Below are 23,055 nucleotides of genomic sequence, written 5' to 3'. Positions count from 1 at the left end.
TGAAAACTCAGTTTTTGCATTTACGTGTGGACGAGAAAAACGGAGAAAATGCAGAAAACGCAGCGTCAAAGATGTGCGCCTTTTTTGACGTGACACTGTGCGCCACGTTATTGTTTCGGTGAAATTAATTTCTACAGTACTGTTACTGTTAATTGTACTCTCTGCAGTGTTTAAATGCTTACATATACACACAGTTACTGTCCCTCCACACATACGACTCGGTTCTGCTTCTATGCCCCATCTTTATTTACTATTTCCCACCGAGGCTTCTAGACTTCTGATTGGCCAACATTTCTGCACGGTTAGGAATATATCGTCACCTGTTGCTTTGGCATGTTCCTAGCAGCGTTTTCCTTCATTTCTGCTTTTACGTGTGGACGGGATTATTTTTTAAAACGAAAACGGAAAATCTCTGTTTTCAAAAATACCCGTGTACGTGTGGACGTAGCCACAGTCTCATCCTGTGTTGCCACATTTCCTGATGTGTTTAGTAGCACAGCGGTCCCCAACCTTTTTTGCGCCACGGACCGGTTTATGCCCGACAATATTTTCACGAACCGGCCTTTAAGGTGTCGCGGATAAATACAACAAAATAAAACTAGTACCGGTACCAAAAAAAAGAAGATTTATTCATAACACACGTGAAAAGACCCAGGAAAACCGAGTTAACGATAAAAACGATGACAAAATAACGCTGAAAACCGATAAAAACCCTGAAAACCATACATTTCAGACCTGAGCCTCAACTCTCGCGGCCCGGTACCGGTCCGAGGCCCGGGGGTTGGGGACCGCTGTAGTAGCACACCACACCGCACAATGAGACATTTGAAAGTGGCCTTGAACTGGCCTGGTGAGGGGTTGTTATTCCAGCCCCCTAAAAAAGCATACACACATAAACAACAAACAGATACCAAAAATCCTTTGTTAAGCTCACTCAAATAAGAAACATTGAAGAAAAATAAATGTATTATTTTTGTCTGGTTTGTTCAGTTGGCTAACCTTTATCTAGGTTTTGGACTGGTGTAAAAATCAGAGGGGGAAAGAAGCTGAATGGCTGGATGTCATAATGACAACATAGTTACCATAGAAAAACCCATTGGTGAGTTTAGACCCTTTGGGTACTCAAGTGGCCCTAAATTATATCAGAGCACCCCTAAAAATAACTATTAATAGTATTAATTTTATTTTCCTAACTTTTCTACTGACGACAGCACAGGACAGAATGAAAACATGTTTTCTGTCCAGGGTTGTTGATGTCATGATGTTACAGTGCGTTCACACAGAGACGTTGCTGTTTCAACAGCGTGTTTTGTCATTAAAAGCCTAAGTAAGACTTTCGTTGCTGCAGCAAGAAAAAGATAAAGAGGTAATTTCATGACACAAATCAGTGATGCAGATTTAAAACACACTGTAACTGAAATATAGCAAAAGTTCAAACTTCTGATAATGCGGGGACATTCCTGTCATTCATGTATGAATTCAAGAACTTTAATATAAAACAACTCTATTAACCTTGCCTCGTGTACAGGTCATTTTCCAGTGTCTGCATTGAATATACTGAATAATGCTACTTTAAGTGCTTGATGATTTGGTGAACTGCCTCTGTGATTAAGACATTGAAATAATGTTGTGCATATTTCTCATCTTATCATCTTCTTCTATCATCTTATCAATCATGTTTAACTTCTTTAATGACTGAGTCTTTGCCTGGAATTTGATAACTAAAGGCTCCAACCTAAAACAGCTGGATCAGATTCAAATCTCTGATAATTCACCCTAAATTATTCTTAGAAAGTAACTACAATTGGTCATCCAACTAATTAGGTTGCTTTTGAAGGTAACATAGCATTTTTTATTCAGCTGAACTGAGGTTTGCAAATGTTAATAGGGTTGATTACATTTGTAAACAGCGTATTCCTTTCATATTAATTACAAGGCACTGTATGCATGACATGATAACTGGGAGCTGAGCAGCCGTAAAAGTTTGAACCTAGAACTGCCCCAGGTAATACCCATACATAGAATTTAAAAAATTTAAAAAATTGCTCAATCTTACCTGTGAAAGATAATCCCATATGATCTGGTTTTGACTGTAAAACAACTCCATGCAGCACACGAATGAGTCATGTCTGTCTCCTCAGCAGTGCTGCAAACCTCATGAAATATCCTTCCCACCCTGGACATTATCTGTTTACGTTGCTGCCCTCTTGCTGACAATTGATAAGTTCATTTCATAGCAGCTCGATTTAGCAAATAAACAAGTTTCAGTGATGAGTTTCATGTTGCTAACCAGCTTGGCCAAAATGTGTGATGTAGAGAAGATCGAGTTTGAAAATACATTAGCAAGGAAAGCTGTGAGAATTATGGAGAGGGGATGGCAACTCTGACCATGTCTGGTCTAATAAAACAAGCAAGTTGACCTGTTGCAAACTGTATCTTTTAATCACCCCTGTAGATGACTGTTAACCATGTCACACGCTGGTCTAATGCTGAACATTAAACATAATATAAATTATTTTTAAAAAGCTCATTTAAAAACATTGATAGAGGACATTTTTCTGCAGAATAATATTTTTACTTTGATACTTTGTGCACAATTTTACAATTATATAATTTTATGTTTGGTGAGGTGTTTTCATAGTGTTTTATTGCTTCTTTTTGTAAAGGATTAGTTTGAAAAATGTCTCCACGACTTGTAATTGTCAGCCAATAAATAGCAAATAATTTGGTATAAAAACACAGTCACTCACACTAAATGACTGTTCTAAATGTTCATCACAGTCACAGCCTGTGGAAAGAAACTGTACTTGAAGCTGCTTGTTTTGGTGTACTCTGTAGCGCCTACCAGAGGAGAGAAGTTGGAACAGGTTGTGCCCAATTTCTGATGCGACAAATGTGGCATCATTTAAGAGGAAAAAACAGACTGTTAAACAGTATAAGAGTTACTGCCAAAAAGCACCGTCACAACAAATAAATAATCGATCACACACAAATTTCCTTATTTTTTTGTGCTAACTTGTAGCTGCTGCATGCTGGGTGTGCTATGTTTTTATGCTTTGTGGTCGTCTCTGTGTAGCCAGAAGATTAGCTATGTTGTTATGTCTGTCCATCACTCAGGTTTCCTGCCTTGGGCCTGCAGATTACAGGGAAATGCCACACATCTGTCTGTTGTCACTGCTAGAATATTTCTTTTACAATTTTCTTTACATTTTTAAAATTTTAGTTAGATATTTTTCTATATTTGCTTATTTTCCAGTCTTAATAGTGTTCATAAAGAGACTAGCAAGAACAATATTAAAGAGCTGTTTCAATAAACAGTGCACAAATGCTGTGATGAAATACTGATGATCAGCTTTTTAAAGCTGTGGAAGTAGTATCGAATCCTAAATTCTATACTTTATACAGATGTCTTTGTGGACCTTTATGGGAGCATTAAATTGTCCAAAATATAGTATCCTATACTTTATATTTATGTTCTATAAGTTGTAACACCACAGTATATGTAGAGTCTATAAAAATAGACTTTTACTGAAAGTACAAATGTTCTGGAGTAAAATATACGTCAAACTCTATATAATTATTGAGTCTTTAAAGTGGGAATACAGTTGGATCTAATTCACTGTAACTGAATCACACCATAATTTATTTGTTGATTTATATTAACCTAAAGAAAGTTCAGTGAATAAATAAATCAAAAATCAATATGAAAGAGGTGTATGTATGTGTGATGTATGTGGTGTGGTCTTATACATAAACCCTGAAAAATCCATTAATACTTCATTTTTGATGCAATTATTTATGTATCCCTGCTCCTAACCTGCTACAGTGTGCAACTTGGCATCTTCATAAACCAGTGCGTGATCTGAAATGACAAAGCCACTATGAAAAGTGCAGAGAGGTTTGAATATGGACAGGGTTGTGAAACACATCTGAGCCACACACACGAGCGAGTGCCATCAGTCATGTAAACAAGTGACACATGCAAAAAATAAATAAATAAATAAAAATACACAAAAGCAACCTGATATCAGACAGGCCAACACAACCAGAAGCAGATACACACAAAACAGGTCCGAAGAGTAGATCTGTCAGTATGGGTGGGGAATTGGCAGTAATAATGTTGGGTGAAGTCTGGAATATTATTGTTTGCCAGAGAGCGTCACTGGATTATATTCCAGTGTTTGTTGAGCTGTCTAATTCATCCAGATTTGCTTTCAGCCTTTTCTAATATGAATAAATATATTTCTACAGTCAAATAATGCACAAAGTAAGCACTTTAATGCATAAAAGTCTCCCGAATGCTGTGAAGTCTTGTGAAGTCTTTGAAGCTTAAATGTGACGATCAGAATAATATTTCCACAGTATACGATCCCGTTAATTATTTAAAACAACTGTATAGTCCTATAGCGTGTCAAAACCATTTCTTTTGATTGACAGCTAAACCGAGCAATGGTCACGAGCCATGCAACCCAGCGGACCAATGGGAGTGAAGGTGACGGTTCAGTGGGCTGGGTTTAGAGCAACGATGGCCGCCGCCAGCAGCAGCAGTCTCTACAGTGGCTCCAAATTACTGCTCGGTTTTACATGCAAAGGGAAGAAAATGCCTTTGAAATTTCGCTGGACAATCGCTTTTCTGGTTGTTACTCTAAGCCGGTGTTTTGCCGACGATGACCACGAAATGGAGGAGTTCCTGAAGCGGGAGCATTCCCTTTCCAAGCCTTACCAAGGTACCTGTGGTACAGGAGGGGGCCGCGGGCTGAGGGGCGAGGACAGATATTTCCAGAATAATGTACTCACTCATGAACTCGTGCACGCGCTAGCCGCTTTTCTGAGATGAAATCACTCTATTTCTCACGCAACTCGTCTAGTGGCATTGTCATACTGACATACTCGGTATATATTTTGTGCTTTCTTATCTTTCATGCGCGTGTCCCCCTCCCACTCACTGACAAAGCACTTTGATCTCAGGCTCAGTGAGCTGTGGTTTGCTGTCATTATAATGGGTGCTGATTGTTTTACCAGGTGTGGGCTCCTCAAGCTCCTCCCACTGGGAGCTGATGGGCGATGCCATGGTAACCACCGAGCAGGTGCGCCTGACACCTGACATGCAGAGCAGACAGGGGGCGATATGGAGCCGCATTGTGAGTAAAGGCTGCACTGTGTACAAGTTTGCATACTCCCAGTATACTACATGAGCAGCAAGTCTGGTGACTGAGTTATTTCCTTGACTTAACTGCTTTAGGTGCTTAAAAAAAAAGTTACAATCACTTTTCATCATCTAACTCGATGCTAAGTGTCAGATGCAGTGGTGTAAAGCACGCTGCCACTGGACTGGCTGTTTCCAGGAGAACGGTGGTTGTCGGACTGTATTGGGCCAGGTATAAAGGTTGGTGGAGGGGCGATTATGGTGTGGGGTTGTTTTTCAGGAGTTATTTCCAGTGAAAGGAACTCTTAATGCTTCATCATACCAATCCATTTTGAACTATATCATGCTCCCAGCTTTGTGGGAACGTGACTGCACACCAGTGGATAAAGCGAGGTCCATGAAGATGAACGAGTGTGGTCTGGATGAACTTGACTGGCCTGCGCAGAGTCCTGACCTCAACCCAGTAGATGACCTTTGGGGTGAATTAGAGGGGGAACTGTGAGCCAGGCCTTCTTGTGCAAAAATCAGTGTCGGAGCTCACAAATGAGCTTCTGGACGAATGACCAGAAATTCCCATAAACACTCCTAAACCTTGTAGAAAACCTTCACAGAAGAGTAAAGGCTGTTAAAGCTGCAACAGCTGGGCCGAAATCATATTAAACCCCTATGGATTAAAAATGGGATGTCACCCAAGTTCATATGTGTGTGAAGACAGACGACCCAATACCTTTGGCAATATATTGTGTCGTTTCAGCTGTACTTGTAACAGCAGGTTCAAATAAAAAAAGAGTAGAGCTACCTCTGTATTTACATTTACAGTAAGAGCCAGAGACACAAGCTGCAGATGGAGAGGTGAGGGTTAGTTTGAAATCCTGCAGGGTAATTTCCACTGTGTTGCCTGATGAAGTTAAACAGACTTGTGCACTCTGTTTCCTGTTTATAAGGTTTACTTAGCTACAGCAACGCAGGCTAACACCCCAGCCCTGCAGTAAATCCTGATTATTACTACATGGTAAATAAGCAAGATATACTAGGGTTAGAAATGAGAGATGTGTGAGAGCTAATGATTGTCATACTGTCATGCCAATATGCAGATCCATACTTTGTGGTGAAGTAAGGGAGCATCCAAAAGTACCCAGTCATGAAAATGTTTTGCTAGATTTGTCTAAAGCAGGGATGTCAAACTCATTTTACACCAGAGGCCACCTACAGTGCACTGTGATCTTAAGTGGGCCGGACTAGTAAAAATCCCTATATCTCGCTATAAGAAAAAGAAGTGTAATTTCAACAACCGCTCTCACGTATTACTATTATTATTTTATTGTGAAGACATTGTAAAAACATACATTTCTGTTGTCTATTCTGTTATTTAATTGTTTTTCTCTTACTTGTGTGTAGTATGAAAGACTTTGGGTGCAGTAAAATTTACGAAAATACAGTTAAATGTATGCCCTCCTTTACATTTTCCAAAGAGTGGGCCAGATTGGAGTCATTGCTGGGCCAATTCTGACCCGTGGGCCTTATGTTTCACACCCCTGCTCCATAGTAAAGCACAAATGTTTCTTCCACTTTCAGTAGTTGCTGCAAGAAACATTGAAGGTTTAGACCTATAGTTATTGTACAAATGCATGCGATGACTGTGTGGTCGTGATAAGAGCTGCTGTACACTGATAACCACAGCCTGTCTTCAGTGGGCGAGGCTTTACTACGTTTTCAGTTTAAGTTGTTTTGTTCTGGAACTGTTTTGACTTTAAGAAATGGGCTTTTGACATTGTTATGCTCAGTCACAATATGATGGTAATATTTGGTTTTAAGAATTGGTTAGATGTGGTTCATTACAGTAAGAAGCTTCAGTCGCTGGCTTTTGCTTTCAACAAAGGCTTGACTGCTTGTCCACTATCATCTTTACTTTAACCTTGCTGATTTTATCTCACACTGGTAAACAAACATCCTCACCGTCTGCTGCTTGTGACTGTGGTTGGGTTAAAAACCTCATGCATCTACCTCAATCTTAGTAGACTCGCTAAAATGATGAAGTCTGCTTCTATTTTCCTTTCCTCTTAGCTTGACCTCAACCCATCCTTAAGTGTTGTCCATGCAGTCACCTCACCTACACCTAATAAAGCTCTATATCAAATGTAGCAGGCAGTGAAACATTATTTACTCAAAAGGAAACCAGACTGTGGAACAGTACTAGGCCTACCAAAGACTTTTAACTTATACTTCTGTAGCTTATTGGACTTGTTGTGTTTTAGCCCTGCCATCTGAAGGACTGGGAGGTGCAGGTGCACTTTAAAATTCACGGGCAAGGAAAGAAGAACCTGAACGGTGACGGGTTGGCCATTTGGTACACGAAGGAACGCATGCAGAAAGGTAAGCACTACAGGATGCAATTTAAACCCAACCATGGGGCTAAATAAACTATAAGAACTAGTGTTTATATGTTACCAGCACTGCCTTTAAATCCTTTTCCAGGGCCTGTTTTTGGAAATAAGGACAACTTCACCGGCTTGGGCGTTTTTGTGGACACATACCCCAATGAGGAGAAACACATAGAGGTGCGCTGCTGTGGTTCTGATTACTGTGTGGGTGCACTGTGGGATTAACAGTTTATGTAAAAGGGGCTGTATTTTTCTTCTTTTGTGCACACAATTGGATACAGGCGCAGAAGAAGAGATACACTCCTCGCACACAGGTAACCAGTGTTTTTAACATCTGACCCTCTCCCTATGATCCGGCCTCCACTCTCGTTTAACCCTTTTTCTCCCCTCCCCCCATGGTTTGTTTGTGGTTACAGCTGGGTCATACTTAATAAAATGTTATGAAATTACACAAAACAATCACATAATAGGAAGTGAGCCTGCATGTCCTAATTGTTCTCCATTTTATTATTTCTTCTTCTCCTTTAGCCCTTTTTCTTTTTCCCAGCTTGCTGCTGTCACTGTAGTCATACTAATGTGGATTCACTCTTGCTAAAATGCCCTGTTCCCTCTCTGCTTTTCCTCCTGTGACCACAAGAGGATCTTCCCCTTCGTCCTGGCAATGGTGGGGAATGGCACCATCAGCTACGACCACGAGCGGGATGGCCGGCCCACAGAGCTGGGTGGCTGCAACGCCATGGTGCGCAACCTCAAGCACGATAGCTTCCTCTTCATCCGATACGTCCGCCGCAGGCTCACGGTGAGAGACACAGCCTCTGAATCATTTTGGCGTGCAGGAAAAAGCAGCTTGTATCATATAAGTTCATTCTAAGTGGTGAACCTTAGAAGTAAATGGAAATGTTTCGCCTAGGTGATGATAGATATCGACGGGCAGCATGAATGGAGGGACTGCCTGGACCTACCCGGCGTGCGGTTGCCACAAGGCTATTATTTTGGCGCTTCAGCAATCACTGGAGATCTCTCAGGTAAACAAGTGCAGAGTAATGCAATGGCTGGTTTTAGCTTTATCTTTTAAAACTGTTGTTGTGTGCTTTAGAGGTCATGTGTGGCGTTGAGCCAACTGCAAGACGCAGAAACAATGGAATGAAGTGAAATCGAGCCTTTATTTAAGCTAGTACAAAATAAAGGAAAAACATAGGGAGAGAGAGACAGAAAAAACTCAGTGAACCAATGACACTCTGAGAATAATGGATTCAAAAAAGAGACGGAAACACAAAAACAGAGACCACAGAGGAGGTTAACGGATGCAGTGAAGGCCGACATGCAGAGGGTTGGTGTGTGAGGAGAGGATGGTAGAGATGGAGACAGATCTGCTGTGGTGAACTATAAAGGGAGCAGTTGGAAAAAGAAGAAGTTTAAATGTGAAAATCCACTTCTGCAAAGAATTAGGGAAACATTTGATCATCACAGTCTAACACCAAGTAGCAGACCTGTCAGTTCTCACACCACCATCATGCAGACAAGAGTATATTTTGTAAAACTGTAGTAAAAATGAGATTAGGAAACGTAAAAATATGAAGAAAAAAGAAACTAGATGCTGTTTATTGTCGTTATCTGGCCTTGTGTAACAGGACACTCTACTTAGATATTAAAACTCTAAATTATGGCCTCAGGGCTGTGAATATTTAGCGCTGCGAGCTGGTATTTTAACCTTTAAGTCAGCAGTTTAGTCGTGAAAATAATGATCTCACCATCGATTCACAACGCCAGCTTCACTTGAGCTGAATTACAGTGCAAGAAGATTCCTAGAACTCCATATTAGCTTCTAATCTCTGGTTTCTGTTTAACTTTTTCACATTTCCATTTGCTGATTCTTACTTAATAGATAACCATGATATCATTTCTATGAAACTCTACCAACTGACGGTGCTGCGGAGCAAAAAGGAAGAAGAGGAGGAGGAAGAAGACGTGATAACCATACCCAGTGTAGACAACATGGAGCTCATCAGATGTGAGATAACACAGTCACGCATCACTTAGTGGAGTTTCCATCAGAGGGTGTGCTTTTCGCTCACTGCTGTGCTCTCTTTCAGTGGGTCAGAGTGATGAGGGGATGAGCGGAATAGCCATTTTCTTCACCGTGCTCTTCTCCATGCTGGGGTGCATCTTCCTCATCGTTATTGGCCTGGTGGTGTACAGCCACTGGAACGAGAACAGACGCAAGCGCTTCTACTGAGGACAACAACAAAGCAGACGGCGATTGTAAAAGCTATCGTGGTCCGCGGACACAACTGCACTGAAAGTGAGACGCTGCTGTCAGCCGGCACTGGTTTGTTTTTGTTTTGTTTTTTTTAAATCCCGAGGACAACTCAGTTTGACAGGAAGTGGAGTGGATGTATTCCCTGCTACACAAAAAGCCATACTCCAACTTTGCCATCAGTAGCCATGAACCAATAGGAGGATCTCAATTCACACTTTGTCCCTCCCCCCCCCGGTTGACGCGCACCAACTCGGCCTTACCATCTCCACCTCTGTACCTGATACAAAGCAGATGTGCAGCACCGTCACTGACTTCTCATGAGCAGCTGTTTTTTTGTGTTTTGGTACTGTTTGCTGGATTTGGAGGATATTTTTTTCACTGGTTTTCACATCACTGATGTGATTTTGCAGCTTTAAGAAATCTACTTAAGTAAGCTGATGTGTTCCTGCTTGCAAGTCCATTAACTACCTGCAGTACAAGGCGCTAACCAAATTAGCAAAAGCCACTGATCCGCTTCTTTGCATTAGAAAAGCCTCTCAGTTTATACTGTGCTGTATTATGTGCTCTATATTCTTATTGTTGTTTTAGCATGCATGGCGTTTGTGTGGGTTAGTCTGTGATCTGCTTTGTTAACATCATGTGTGAGCTTTTAGCCGTTCTATCTACACATAGCATGTGTCAATGGCAGCGATCGGTGTGTTTCAGGGAAATTATCAATTTAAGTCAGTTGCTTTGTCAAAATGTTTATTTATATTTCATACCTTTACCCTAGTCTGTGTGCGCATTTAAAAAAATGTTTTTTTATTTTCACTACTGCTATTTTATATTTGTTTTATTTTATAAGAAGATGGTTCTTTCAGCCACTTCTCTGTTTCTATTTAGCACGTCACACCCTTCCTGACACCACCCTCTCATTTACACCACACGTCATCATATCTCTTAGGTGGTGCTTTTTATTTATTGTGCAGTCTTTGGAAACTTCATTTGTTTCTGTAACCCAGCGGTCCCCAACCTTTATTGCGCCACGGACCGGTTTATGCCCGACAATATTTTCACGGACCGGCCTTTAAGGTGTCGCGGATAAATACAACAAAATAAAACTAGTACCGGTACCGAAAAAAAGAAGATTTCTTCATAACACACGTGAAAAGACCCAGGAAAACCGAGTAAACGATAAAAACGATAACAAAATAACGCTGAAAACCGATAAAAACCCTGAAAACTATACATTTCACACCTGAACCTCAACTCTCGCGGCCCGGTACCAAACGACTCACGGACCGGTACCGGTCCGAGGCCCGGGGGTTGAGGACCGCTGCTGTAACCACTTTATCCACCGCACTAACTTATTTATGTTTTTTAAATGTTTTTTTATGAAACTGTGCCTCATGTATGCAGTCAGTGACTTAGGATTTACAATAAATTTAGCAGTTTTTATCTTGCTTCTGTGTCCTGAACTGTTTGATGTATTTAATGTCGTGGAGGGTAGTGAGCACTGTTATGATGGCTCACTGCATTTTAAGGTTTTTACACATTTATGAGTAGAGCCCTACTATTGTCATTGTTTATGGCTATGCCACCCTGAACACGCCCAATCTCAGAAGCTAAATGATAAATGAAGTGGTTCTTGTATAGTGCTTTCTAAGAGCTTTCTATCTAACATTCACACTCCAATGGATGCATCAGAGAGCAGGATACCCAAGGATACTTTGGGACGCGGCACAATTTTCCAGTGTTAGCAGATGACTCGCTGTACCTCCCCAACCAGATTTAGGCCTGGTTTGTACTCTGATGGGAGACTGCCTGGGAGTACCAGGTGCAGTAAGCTTGGGGTGGCTCAGGAGGTGGAGTGTGTCATCAAGTGTGAATGTTAGATAGAAAGCTCTTAGGTCTAGAAAAAGTTCTTATGTGAATGAGGCAAGTTGTATAAAGTGCTTGGAGTGCTCGAGTAAAAAAGCACTATAAAAGAGCCCCTCCTTTTACCGTACTATTTACACATGTCTGTAGCTGGGGCACAGAAAACCAATTTTTCCTTTTTTTCTATTTTATTTCTGACTGTAGGAGGGTTTCTTTACACACCAATATTCTCCAGGTATCTAAAAATGAAGGATCATAAACCTTAATGACTACAGACCCAATGTTCTGACCTCTGTAGTTATAAAGAGTGCCTTTTGCTGTCATATCTCCCTGACCCCATCTCAGACCCCCTGTAGTTTGCCTATAAAGCCAGCGTGCTGGTAGATGATCTCCATGAGTGTGCAGTTAACATGGCACTGCACTTTATTCTCCAGCACCTGAACTCTACAGGAACTTTTTCCAGGTTACTTCATGGACTATTTCCACTTCCAACACCATCATGCAGGACAAGCCGTCCCAGTTGAATGTACCTGCAGCTGCATCGCTGACTTCCTGCCTGACAGGAGGCAGAAGCATGTGAAACTGCCAGACATATGATGGGCTCTCCGTCTGTCAGCACTGGTTCCCCTTAAGGCTTAATATGGTGATCTGTTGTAAATACAACAACCTGGAGCTTAGTGCTGTCAAAACAGTGGAGGTGATTGTGGATTACTACCAGCGCCTACAGACTTCATCTCTCTATATCGCTGCCCAGTTGACAGTGAAATCTTTCCACTTCCTGGGAACCACCATCTGCCAGAATTTAAAGCAGGAGCTAAAAATCAGCTTCCTCATCAAGAATGCACAGCAGAAGATGCACTACAAACGGCAGGGACTAAGGAAGGCTGCAGCGTGTTATCAGTTTTGCCAAAAAGGTGACTGGCTACAATCTGCCTTCTCTATAGAGCTATACACCACCAGGACGCTGAGATGGGTCAAAGTTTATGTCTGTTTAAGTTTATTCCTCCTCAAGACACCGATCAATGCAAAAAACTTGAAGGGCAAGTTGCTACGGTATGGGTTACTTTCCAATTCTGAGCTCTGGTACAGAAACTGTATTGACTTTAGTTCATAGTGATTCAGCTATAATTTAATATATAATTTCAAAGTCTGTTCTAAATGATAGAACATCATAACATCAGTGGGGAGGTCTGATGCCTTAATGTGACTGGGGTTTGTTGGAACATGTCGGGATGTCAATTTGGTTGCAAATTTGTGAACTGAATTCATTTCAATGAATCAGTTTCATTTATGTACATACAATTCAGCATTTAGAAACTTTGTGAAACATTTAAAATGATCTTGAAGGTGTCAAAATGGAAATAAATGACTGAAGAAAAATGGCAACAGGACAGACACCAGCACAGTTTATGCTACAGACAGGCATGCAAATGAGAACTTCAACATACCATTCAATACACTAAGCAAATACAGCCAGAGGATCAGACAGGAAGAGCATACACACACTCACACCACCCTTATACAAATGATTTGGTTAAAATATGCATAAACTGTGTTGAATACTTGCCTGTTCTGTGGTATGAATTAAATATGTAACTTTTGCATTTTCAGTGTGCCGACCCTGTGGTTGGGAATAGACTCTAATCATGATTACAATAATTTCAGCAATCATGTGTGAACATGAGCTTTATATATCGTTAAAGCTTTCAGTTGGTACTCGTTTGACTATTTTAACTTTAAAGAGTCACAAGTGTGCCGGCTAAACCCTGTTTTCCCAGTGTTTGAGGCTGGCTGTGCGTTACCCTAACAGCTAAATGACATCCATCAATAATTTAGACTGAATGCCTGAGGTGCATTAACTCAACCATGTGATCATCCTCCAAATCAATATGTGGGTACAAGAGGGGACGGGGAACCTTTTGTAGCCTTTCAGGTTTGATTGATCCCGAGGAAAACAGGGATTCTGCAAAAAGGACAAACTCAAAGTCGATCAGCAGTGCGCCAATGTTTGTTTTATTAAAAAAATAAAATACAAATGATGACCCAAAGAGTACACAGCAGACTTCTTACAAAACCAAAGCATTTTTTGTCTGTCAGTCAGTGCTTATTGTTTTTCTATGTTACTTATTTTGGCTTTTTTTCTTTTCTTTTTAAGTTATTAGGAAAACAATGTAGAAAGAGTCAAGTTGCTTTTTTTTTTTTTTTAAATAGATGCCTTCCCTCTCAAAAGTGGATGATTCCCATTTTGGCAAAAAAAAAAAAAACAGAAAAGACAAATGACACAGCTCAAAGACATGTGCCTCCCATCTGTTTGGTATAATCTATGTTTGAGAAAAAAAATAGTACAGTTCACAGGTTTGATGGACACAATCACACTGAAATGTTTTCAGTACAGTGTTGAGGGCTCAGCAAAGTATTACTAATAATGGCTGGTCTGATCCACGCTGACTGTGTTCCATGTTGAGGTCTTTCATGTGTATGATATAGATAAAAAACTGTGGTTCTGTATTAACTGGGGATTAAAGGCAATGTTTACATATTTAGCCTGTAATTTCATGAAGATGGAGAATAAAAAGTTGAGGGACAGAAAAGTGTCAAACAGACCAAATAATAATAATAATAATAATAATAATAATATAATCAACTCTTTCAGCATACTCAACTAAACGTGTTTTATCCATAAGTTTGTAGCAGAAGTGTTAGTGGTTGAAGGAAGCAGAGAGAAAAAGCCAAAAAAATAAGAGGGGAAATGGTATATATATATATATATATATATATATATATTTAAAAACTAGAATGCCATTTTAACTCAAGCCCCTCAATAGACACTCCCCACATCACTGTAGTAGCATTACAAGTATTTTTCTTTCTTTTTAAACAGTTTTTCTTAAACAAATAGATAAAACACAGACCAACCGAAGTAGATTACAGTATAGTGCAGTGCCACAAGTACTGAGAGTTATATTGCTTGTACTGGTGCCCACAAACAAAACGACAGAGACTGTAAAACAGGGGCGGAGGGGTCGCAGCATATAACAGTAAGTTCATGTTTTTGCATAGCCTAGATCAGTATGTTTCACAGAGATACGTGATGCAGACAAGAAATATCAAGACAGTAATAAAAGCGAAACAGTTGCTTTGGCTTTATGAGACTCGTGGGTGAAAAACGTGTCGATTTCAAACTACAGCGCTGCTCGCTAGAGGTAACCCTGAGAGTACGAAACAGTGATGAGCCGTGAAGCGCGAGGATGGCGAAGGCTTTGGTACGTTTACTCTGTCGACAAGCTGAGGAGCAGTGCAGCTGGGAATAAAACGAGCAGCTACAGTGTTGGCTACACTTTCTGTTATCGAGACGCAGCCTGGTGGAGGTTGGTGGAGTTGCAGCCCATAAAAGGCCGACGGAGCAAAACATGCCACTGCTTTGGGGGGGCGGAGGAGTGTGTGTGGGGAGGGTGGGGATCGGTCGGTTACGCTGCATCACGGATCTCTGTTGAGGTCGACAAAACAAGAAGGCAAAGTTAAAGCCTATAAAACAAACATATGTGGTCGTATACAATCAGCTATTAGATAAATACGAGCTCCACCGCAACATCACGAGACAGCCAAGTCCAAACGGTGATCATGCGACTCGCTTCTGACCGCTTTCAGGTAGCGGATCTCGGCATCTGTGGCTTTTAAAGAACAACGCAGAACAGATGAATCGCTCGATGAAATGGGTGGACTTGACCAATATAGCCCTTACTCTCAGTAAACATGTGAAAACCAGGGAGGCATAGCAGTTGTTTGGCAATGGGGGAAAACCATGAGCCTCCAGTTCACTCCTGCACAGAAGAAACCCCTATTCCCTTATTCATTCCCCACCCCCCCACCACCCACCTGCCCTGCTCTGTTATTACCCTAAATATGTATACAAATAAGAAAAGATCCACCTTAGCAACAAACAAAATAACTCTTCTGGAGTCAGTTTTTGTCCTTCATATGGAAAACAAGCCATAGAAAACAAGAACGAGGACATTTTCTACTCTTCTCATGCTTTCAACTGAGTATATTTCACTAAATAAACCAACAGCCACCTCAAAGAGAGGAGAAAAAAAAGCTAAAACAGACTGAGCACAAACTACATGGTCTGAACATACTCCGTCAGTGCCACAGCTAACTACACACAGATTTTAAAGTCACTACAACCGCCCCTCCGGTAACAACGCTGTACAGAACAGTTCAAATCTTGTGGCTTTTTAATGTTTACCCACCACATCCTTTTCTAAGACACAAGCACACTTTTCTCAGAAATGTATATTCTAGCTACAGCAACCATGCTTCAAAAACAAATGTTACCACAGGAAAAAAAAAACCCTGACTATTAGTCTACTTTAATAAGGCAGTATCACATCTGCTTCCGCACAAAGAGGTTATAATTTATATTTTACTGTGCAGCTCCTTAATCATCACATTTGCTCTGTATAAATGCACCAAGGCAGCTCGAGGTGTGTTGGCAAACAAAATGTCTATTATCATTTATGCTAATGGGTGTGCAGCCATGCTCACAGTGTGACTGCTCCTCTGATAAGGTCACTGTCGTGTTAGTATGGCTTCATGTTAAAGCACTGGCTCGACCGCACAGCACACGGACTGCGAACCTCTAACTAATCTTGTATAACGCCATCGCAGCAAGTTTAAAGACGCCCGTTTAAATGAATATGAAATTTCAGGCAGCTGTGCATTCACATATTTTCATTCTGCTCTCAAACGCCTGATGCAGTGGCCCACTTGTTTTCGTTTTTTTTTTAGCATGCACAGCCACAACCAGAACAGGCTGCTGCTAGCTGGGGGGAAATAACAAAACTGATTCATGAGCCACAGAGCTGCCTAAAATTACATATTTCTGCTAACAGGGCCAACAATGTTCAATTCAAATGTGTCCTTGTCAGAGTTCATTCAGCACTGAAAATAAAGAAGCATTAAAAGCCGCATAAATATAACCAGCAAGCTTGAAATGCTAGCCTTTGTTCCCCGCTTTGCCAGATGAAAATGTCTTCTAACTCTATGGTATTTAAAGGAAAAATCAAAACACATGTGAAGATTGTGAAGCAACATCAGACAAACAGAGTGCATGTGAACTATTGTTACCCTTGGTGAAATCATCTAGAACAGAGAGTACTGCACCGAGACGTTTACTGGTGATAAAGGCCAAATGGAAGCAGGACTTGGTGAGTGCGTGTGTGAAGCAGACTGACTGACCTGAGTCTCTACACTGTGTCCGTTTGGACACGTGCTATCAGAGCAGACAAAAAGTTATTCACTGTTGTTCCAAAATAAACTCTCAATGAAATATTTACTAACTTATCAGTTACTGCTCATCTTGCAAAGACAAGAATTTCTAAATCTGACTACAACCGGTTTGACTGGCTATGTTCTAAACACAAACTGCACGGTGTGCGGCGCAAGCAGCATGTAGTCAGTCACAATAGATTTGGCTGCTGTACCAACACCGAATTGACTGCAGAGGACAGCCTGCATCCATCTCAACCTGCTAATGCACCGGGCCCTCTGCTGCCAATGGAAAATACCACTGCAAATCCCCTCACACTGCCAAGAGTTACAGGGGCTAGATAGAGAGCCAAGGCAGCCTGAGCTAACAAGCTATCAGCACGACATGGCTCACACGGTCAAAACAACACAAAAATATTAGATCCAGACAGTTAATGTTAAACATCAGTCCCTTCTTTTCCCCAACATTGGGGCTCAAACTTGTGCAGTCATTATTACTGCAACAAAATAATAAGCAAAGCAAGTAGCACAAGTACTAGAAAATTCTAAAACGCTACTTTCGGCCATCCCCTTATTCACAAGGGGGTCGCCACAGACGGGTAGCTCCGCATGTTTGATTTAGCTGATGATTTCTTTCTGACAGAAACCCAAAAGAGATCCACATCTCCTCCCAGGATACAAATGAGCTCATATATAAACACATATAAACCATGCCTCATGCAAAACACCAGTGCTTTTAATAGTAACCTCACCTCAGTCTTTTCAACCAGGCAACACAGCACTTTGAAAGATATACACACAGACACACATCTCAATGTTTCCCTACTGCACTGAAACACCCAAGCACTACAACCGCTACTACGACGCACTCCAGCAGCCCCTGTTTGGAGCTTTGTTGCAATTAAAAGTGACACCTGTGGCATTTACTGAAGCACAGCTGGCTACGAAATGAAAACTGCATTCTTTTATATGAACACCCAAACTACGTACTGAGCACGGCAATACAGAGCCACTGCAAGGCTTTTTTATTAAGTAATAAGTTTGGTGGCATCACTACTATGGATTTGATGCAATCTACAACCAGAGTGAGATTACATGCACACAATCCATAAACCGCTGAAATGCTGAGTATCCCAAATGTCATGGTGACTGTTGGTGACATGGCCGAGGAGACTGCACAAAGGGTGAGGAGAAAGTCGTCTAAAAAGGGGGGTTCGTGTGCCATTCAGCATCCTAAGAATGAACTAAACTCTTTGCTCTTCCACCAGTGAGTGTACGGCTTTCCTCGCTCAAGTCCCAAAGTCTTCACACCAGATGCTGGTTATCATGACCTCAGACGTGACATCACTACGCAGCTGTGCCCTGGATTTCACAGCAGAGGCCGCAGTCTTGCACGCACAGAGCTTTGGGGAAAATGAAAAATAATCTGTTGTTGATTTCATCCAGTCTCATCCTACAGTTTCGAAATGTTTGCTGCTGCTTCCTCTGCTTAGTTGTAGCTGGGGGGGGGGGGCAGATACGAGATGAATGCAGCTGACTGCGTTGATACGCTCCTGAATAATCGCCTCCACCAGAGATGAAATGTCAGACAGGAAGGATGGTTGGAGATGTTTTGACCAAGGCCTGAAATATGACAGCAGGGCTAAAGGACAGTCACAATGACGTCAATTCTGGTTCACAATCAACTGCTGTCTTCTAACCACCCAATAGCTTTCTCATGGTTAGTACTAAATAAAAAACACCTAATGGGGCTACAACATATGATTGCTTGCTCCCCAATTAGAAAAGCAAAGAAAAAAAAATTGTCCACACATTACAATAATTTTTCCTAATCTGGAGCTATTACGGATTATTTATCATTATCTTCATCACCTAGATGTCATGTCTAAGTTAGTTAGTTTAGAGAATTAAAACACAAGACGGTCTCCCTGTGGTTGTGGAAGCTGCACCAGTTGGCTGGTTGGTTACGCTGTGGATCACACCACGTGGTCTCCATTGCTGGTGCTAGTCTGGCTAGGCAGCTCTGAGGCGTGCTCCTTCTGTCTTAAGGTTTGCTGTTGGGGGGCGGAGCAGCAGTCCCTCCCGGCGACCTTACACATACGCTGCTCCTCTTCGCTTTCCTCCTCAAGCCCTGAGCCTTCGTCTACGTCAAGCTGGCAAACGCACACCTCAATCCCTGAGTCGCCGGTTACGTGCCGACGCCGAGTCACAAGCTCCTCGTCCTCCTCTGCCGCCTCTACATTCTCCTCTGCTGCACACTGTACTTGGATTGGGAGCGACACCGCCTCCTGGTCTGATGACGAACCGGAGGCCTGACAGTCCACCCTCGGCTCAGCCTCGGCGAGGGGTTGTAGCACAGAAGAAGCGTCCGGCTGGTTCACTTGTGGAACGACTACAGGGATACACTCAGGAGGGTTTTCAGAGTAAGGAGGAGGAGGTGTCGGAGGGTGGCCAACTACCTCTTCATAGTCAGGAAGCTTGCAGTCATTCCAAAATCCTGAAAGTGAGCAGATACAGAAGCTTCAGCTTTGAACCATCATTATAATCAACTAACTTCAACTTTAATCTGCTAACTGGTAATCATAAACTTGTCAGGAAACACTCGCTACAAAACCAAATCTATCAAACTGTTGATTAGACAGGAAAAAAGTTCACTCTCAGTCACTTTTGGGTCTAAACTAACAACCTTGAAAGCACAAACTGGGATTCACACTGTGACTCCTTTTTAAGGCTTTCAACTTATATAAATGTGGATCCCACGAATCTATGAATTTACACAGAAATAGTTTCTTATTGTGCCGACACTTATCTGAAGTGAAAAGCAACTACACTACATGTTGCCAGGGTCCCTGCGCAAGTGAGTCACTGTCTAAGTATGCACACAGTTAGAGTTGTGTTCACATTCTTGATATAAAGTCAAGCATGTTTGGAGTGGGCTTCTGGTAAGTGTACACCTTATCCAGCTCCTATTTGTGATATCAGTGGACATATCATGTTCAAGCTGAGGTCCAGTGATCGCTGACATTAGAGCGGCATCTCTGCTGTGGCTCGGTCAGCTTCAGACCATAACTATGTAATACACGCTTTGTATAACAAGATTACCATGATCACCTTCTCCAATTCTAAGATCATGACTTTGAGAAAAAGGCAGCTGCTTAATCTGTTAGGAGGAGGAGGAGAGTATTATGTTTTAGGGATAAAGATTCCAAGATGTGCTGCTGCCCCATGGACATATTAGTGGACCTCTGTGGTAGAGAGCAGAGTTCAATGTACCACCTATGAATACAGAGCTTTGAGCAGTGCCCAGAGAAGCTGCAAATATGAAGCCTGTCAGATTTTCATGACTCTGAGAATAGCTAAATATCAGCTCAAGGATGAATTAGAGGTTCACAAACAACATCAGGTTGCAAAACCATAGAAACCTAGACGACTATGTTCAGCATGAGGAGGAAAACTACTCACTTAAATTGAGAGGTGGAGGTGAAATAAAGGAGCTAGAGGCTCCTTGATAGGCCATGAGGCTGATCTCACGCTGGCGCTGCTCCTGCTGAAGACGCATTTTAACCCTCCGGTGTCGATAGGCACAACAGCAGCTCAGCATGATGATTAAGGTCCATACCAACCAGAACCCTGTGAGAAGGGACAAACTCAAAAGTCACTTCTCCAATGAGGGGATGTGGAGTACATAAGCCTTTTGGAGTTTTTTAAAAGGTTTTTTTTGTTTATTTTCCTGCAGTGTAGGACTTCAGAGGTGAAGGAAATAATTTTGCAAGAGCTTCAAATACATGGTGGAAAATTCATCACTGCTGATGGTGGTGTCTAAGAAGAAAAAACAGAGTTGACAAGAGTCTCTTTTCTGAGTTTAACCAGTTAGCGCTGAGCTTTGCCTAAATATTTTTAGGGAGCTACCCTAAAATGAGTACTTATAACTCTTTTTCACTAGTCAACTCAACTCTATTCAGTCTTTAGGGTTTTCCACTAGGTGGTAGTAACTGGTATGAGGCTCTTTTTTAGCCAGGGTTCCGAGCAATCTGAATCGATCCAAAAATGTGATGTCAACAGACTGCATGTCAGTTGGATAGTAAATGGCATGACTCGATGAATCAAAACCGCCATTTTTGAAACCCAGCAAAAATGCTGGGTTTCAAATGGCTACTCATAAACCAACACCTTGGTCCCAGAGTCTGAAAACTCAATCATAATGGAAAACGAACGAAACCGAGTTGCGTTGTATCGAGCTGAGTAGGTACTAGCTATTTGTCTTCCTCAGTGGACCCAAAAGAGACCTTTCAGGTGAGGTTCCTGCTAGAAGAACAGGCACTAAAGCTGCAGTATGACAAAAGTCACAGCCTGATTCCAAACATCTCCACATTTACGATATCAAGCACACCTAAAACATCCACAACAATTAAACATTGTCTTTCTCCACTTAAAATAAATCAGGACATTTTTTTCAGTCACAGGCTTATTTCACTTTTACTTCTCAGTTCACGTAGGTTCATTTCAACACTACATGAAAACTAAATACATTTAACAGCGAAAGTAAAGCCAACTCCAAAAGTTAAGCAGAGTCTGAAGAATTATACATACATATATTTATCTATCTATCTATTTATCTATCTATATATCACACATGGTGCTATATATCTGAATTAAATGATGAAATGAATGAATAATCAGAAAATAGTAATTATACTTACACCACAGTTCATAGTAGTAAGTGCAGCATTCCGTTTCACCACAGCAGTACCCCATCTCACAGCGGTACTGCTCATTGTTTACCCCAAAACAGAACTCCTTCCCCTTAAATACACAAAGGTAAACAAAGCAAAGGCTTCAGTCAACAATCAATTGCACAAGTTAACAAGAAAATGTACAGCAAACTCTTGAGCAAATGCCCTGTTTCTAGGATTTCTGTTTAACCTGACTCACTCACATTTCTGTGCCAGTTTTCTGTCCTTCGTGTAACCTATATTTAGACATTTGAAAGTACACGCCACTTAAATGCACCCCCTTTATTCTGAATGCCATTGTAAGAGCAGCAGATATAGTGGTAATAGTAAAGTAATAACAATATACGTTATGTACTTATCATTTTCCTTTACGCTACAAAGTGTAACCAATTCAAAGCATTTAAGATAAGAAATAAGGAAAAGCTGAGGCTATAAAGACAACAACTGTTTATCACGAAGAAATAAGATTATGATAAGAGAAACCTTTACAAAAGCAATACAGCAAAATAATACAGATAACACCAGAAATGTAAAATAAACTCGGGGGTGGGCTGGTTGGTTTGTGACAGTAAGACGTCTGGCTATGTCTAATTTCGCTTTCATTTTCATGGTAAATTGTAATAAAATAATGGCATTGGGCTATCAAAAACTAGGCCGAAAAGCATTTCTTAACAAATATATTCACAGCAAATTGCTTAAAAGCTTTAAAAAGTTCAAATCGTTTCAGTTTGTTTGGTCAACATTTAAAATAGCGACTATGTAAGGGAAGCCAGGCACAAACTGCGGCTGGCTGGCTGCCCCGTCTGTGCTGCTAAAATCAACAACTATGAATAAATACGTCCATTTGCCGGGTATCAGTTAGCAGCGGCTAATGTTAATCTCTACAACCTCGACCCAAACTGAGAAACAGACAAAATTAAATATTTCTCTCAAGCTCCCCCAACCCTCAAAACAATTTACTGTCGAAATTTTATCGAAAAACTTTTACTAACTGACGTCATCCCCAGCAATACAGTCGCGAGCCGTGCCCAGTTTCCTTTGTGGAGGAGACAAAAAGGCTCGACAGAAAGCGGCCTTCACCCAGCCCACGAGCAGCGGCCTCGCCTTGAAGCATCCGCCGACCCCGCGAGCTCGAGCGGAGGCTTACCTGCACAAGATAGGTCCCGGTGCAAAGAAGACCAACAATGGATCCCAGTGCTTTCTGTGCCATCTTTCTGGGTTGTCGGCCGTTGTCACGACGGGAATCATATAGCAGTCCGTCGAAGTGACGACTTGTTGCGGTGACAGCAGTCGGCTGTAGCTAGTAACGGTTCAACCTCTCGGACATGTTTTTGTTGTTCTCAATCTGAGGTACCGCGCTGGTACTGAGGCGAAAAGGTGCGCAGCCTTGGACACCAGGGGGCGCTGTGT

At 41.6% G+C, this 23,055-nt stretch overlaps 2 protein-coding genes across 3 annotated transcripts; one reads left to right on the top strand and one right to left on the bottom strand.

Annotated features, from left to right (window-relative positions):
* The first annotated feature begins 734 nt into the window (after positions 1-734).
* lman2la (lectin, mannose-binding 2-like a) lies at positions 735-10,885 on the top strand. Of its 2 annotated transcripts, XM_039999952.1 has the most exons (9): positions 736-4,727; positions 5,023-5,141; positions 7,402-7,519; positions 7,622-7,704; positions 7,809-7,841; positions 8,165-8,326; positions 8,438-8,552; positions 9,413-9,538; positions 9,621-10,885. In XM_039999952.1, exons 1-9 carry the CDS (start codon positions 4,463-4,465, stop codon positions 9,761-9,763), a joined length of 1,164 nt encoding a protein of 387 aa, XP_039855886.1. In that variant the 5' UTR covers positions 736-4,462; the 3' UTR covers positions 9,764-10,885. The 2 variants fall into 2 exon arrangements, with proteins under 2 accessions (XP_039855887.1, XP_039855886.1); XM_039999953.1 differs by lacking the exon at positions 7,809-7,841 and having other exon boundaries at positions 735-4,727.
* Positions 10,886-13,636: 2,751 nt separating this feature from the next.
* wbp1 (WW domain binding protein 1) lies at positions 13,637-23,048 on the bottom strand. The gene is made up of 4 exons (XM_039999954.1): positions 22,793-23,048; positions 21,613-21,715; positions 20,375-20,542; positions 13,637-19,409 (listed from the first exon to the last, which is right to left on the bottom strand). Exons 1-4 carry the CDS (start codon positions 22,853-22,855, stop codon positions 18,889-18,891), a joined length of 855 nt encoding a protein of 284 aa, XP_039855888.1. The 5' UTR covers positions 22,856-23,048; the 3' UTR covers positions 13,637-18,888.
* Between the last annotated feature and the right edge of the window lie 7 nt (positions 23,049-23,055).

This window comes from Simochromis diagramma, unplaced genomic scaffold (assembly GCF_900408965.1).
Source record: "Simochromis diagramma unplaced genomic scaffold, fSimDia1.1 OVJJ01000596.1, whole genome shotgun sequence".
Lineage (NCBI taxonomy): Eukaryota > Metazoa > Chordata > Actinopteri > Cichliformes > Cichlidae > Simochromis > Simochromis diagramma.
This window is presented reverse-complemented; position numbering and strand designations above follow the sequence as displayed.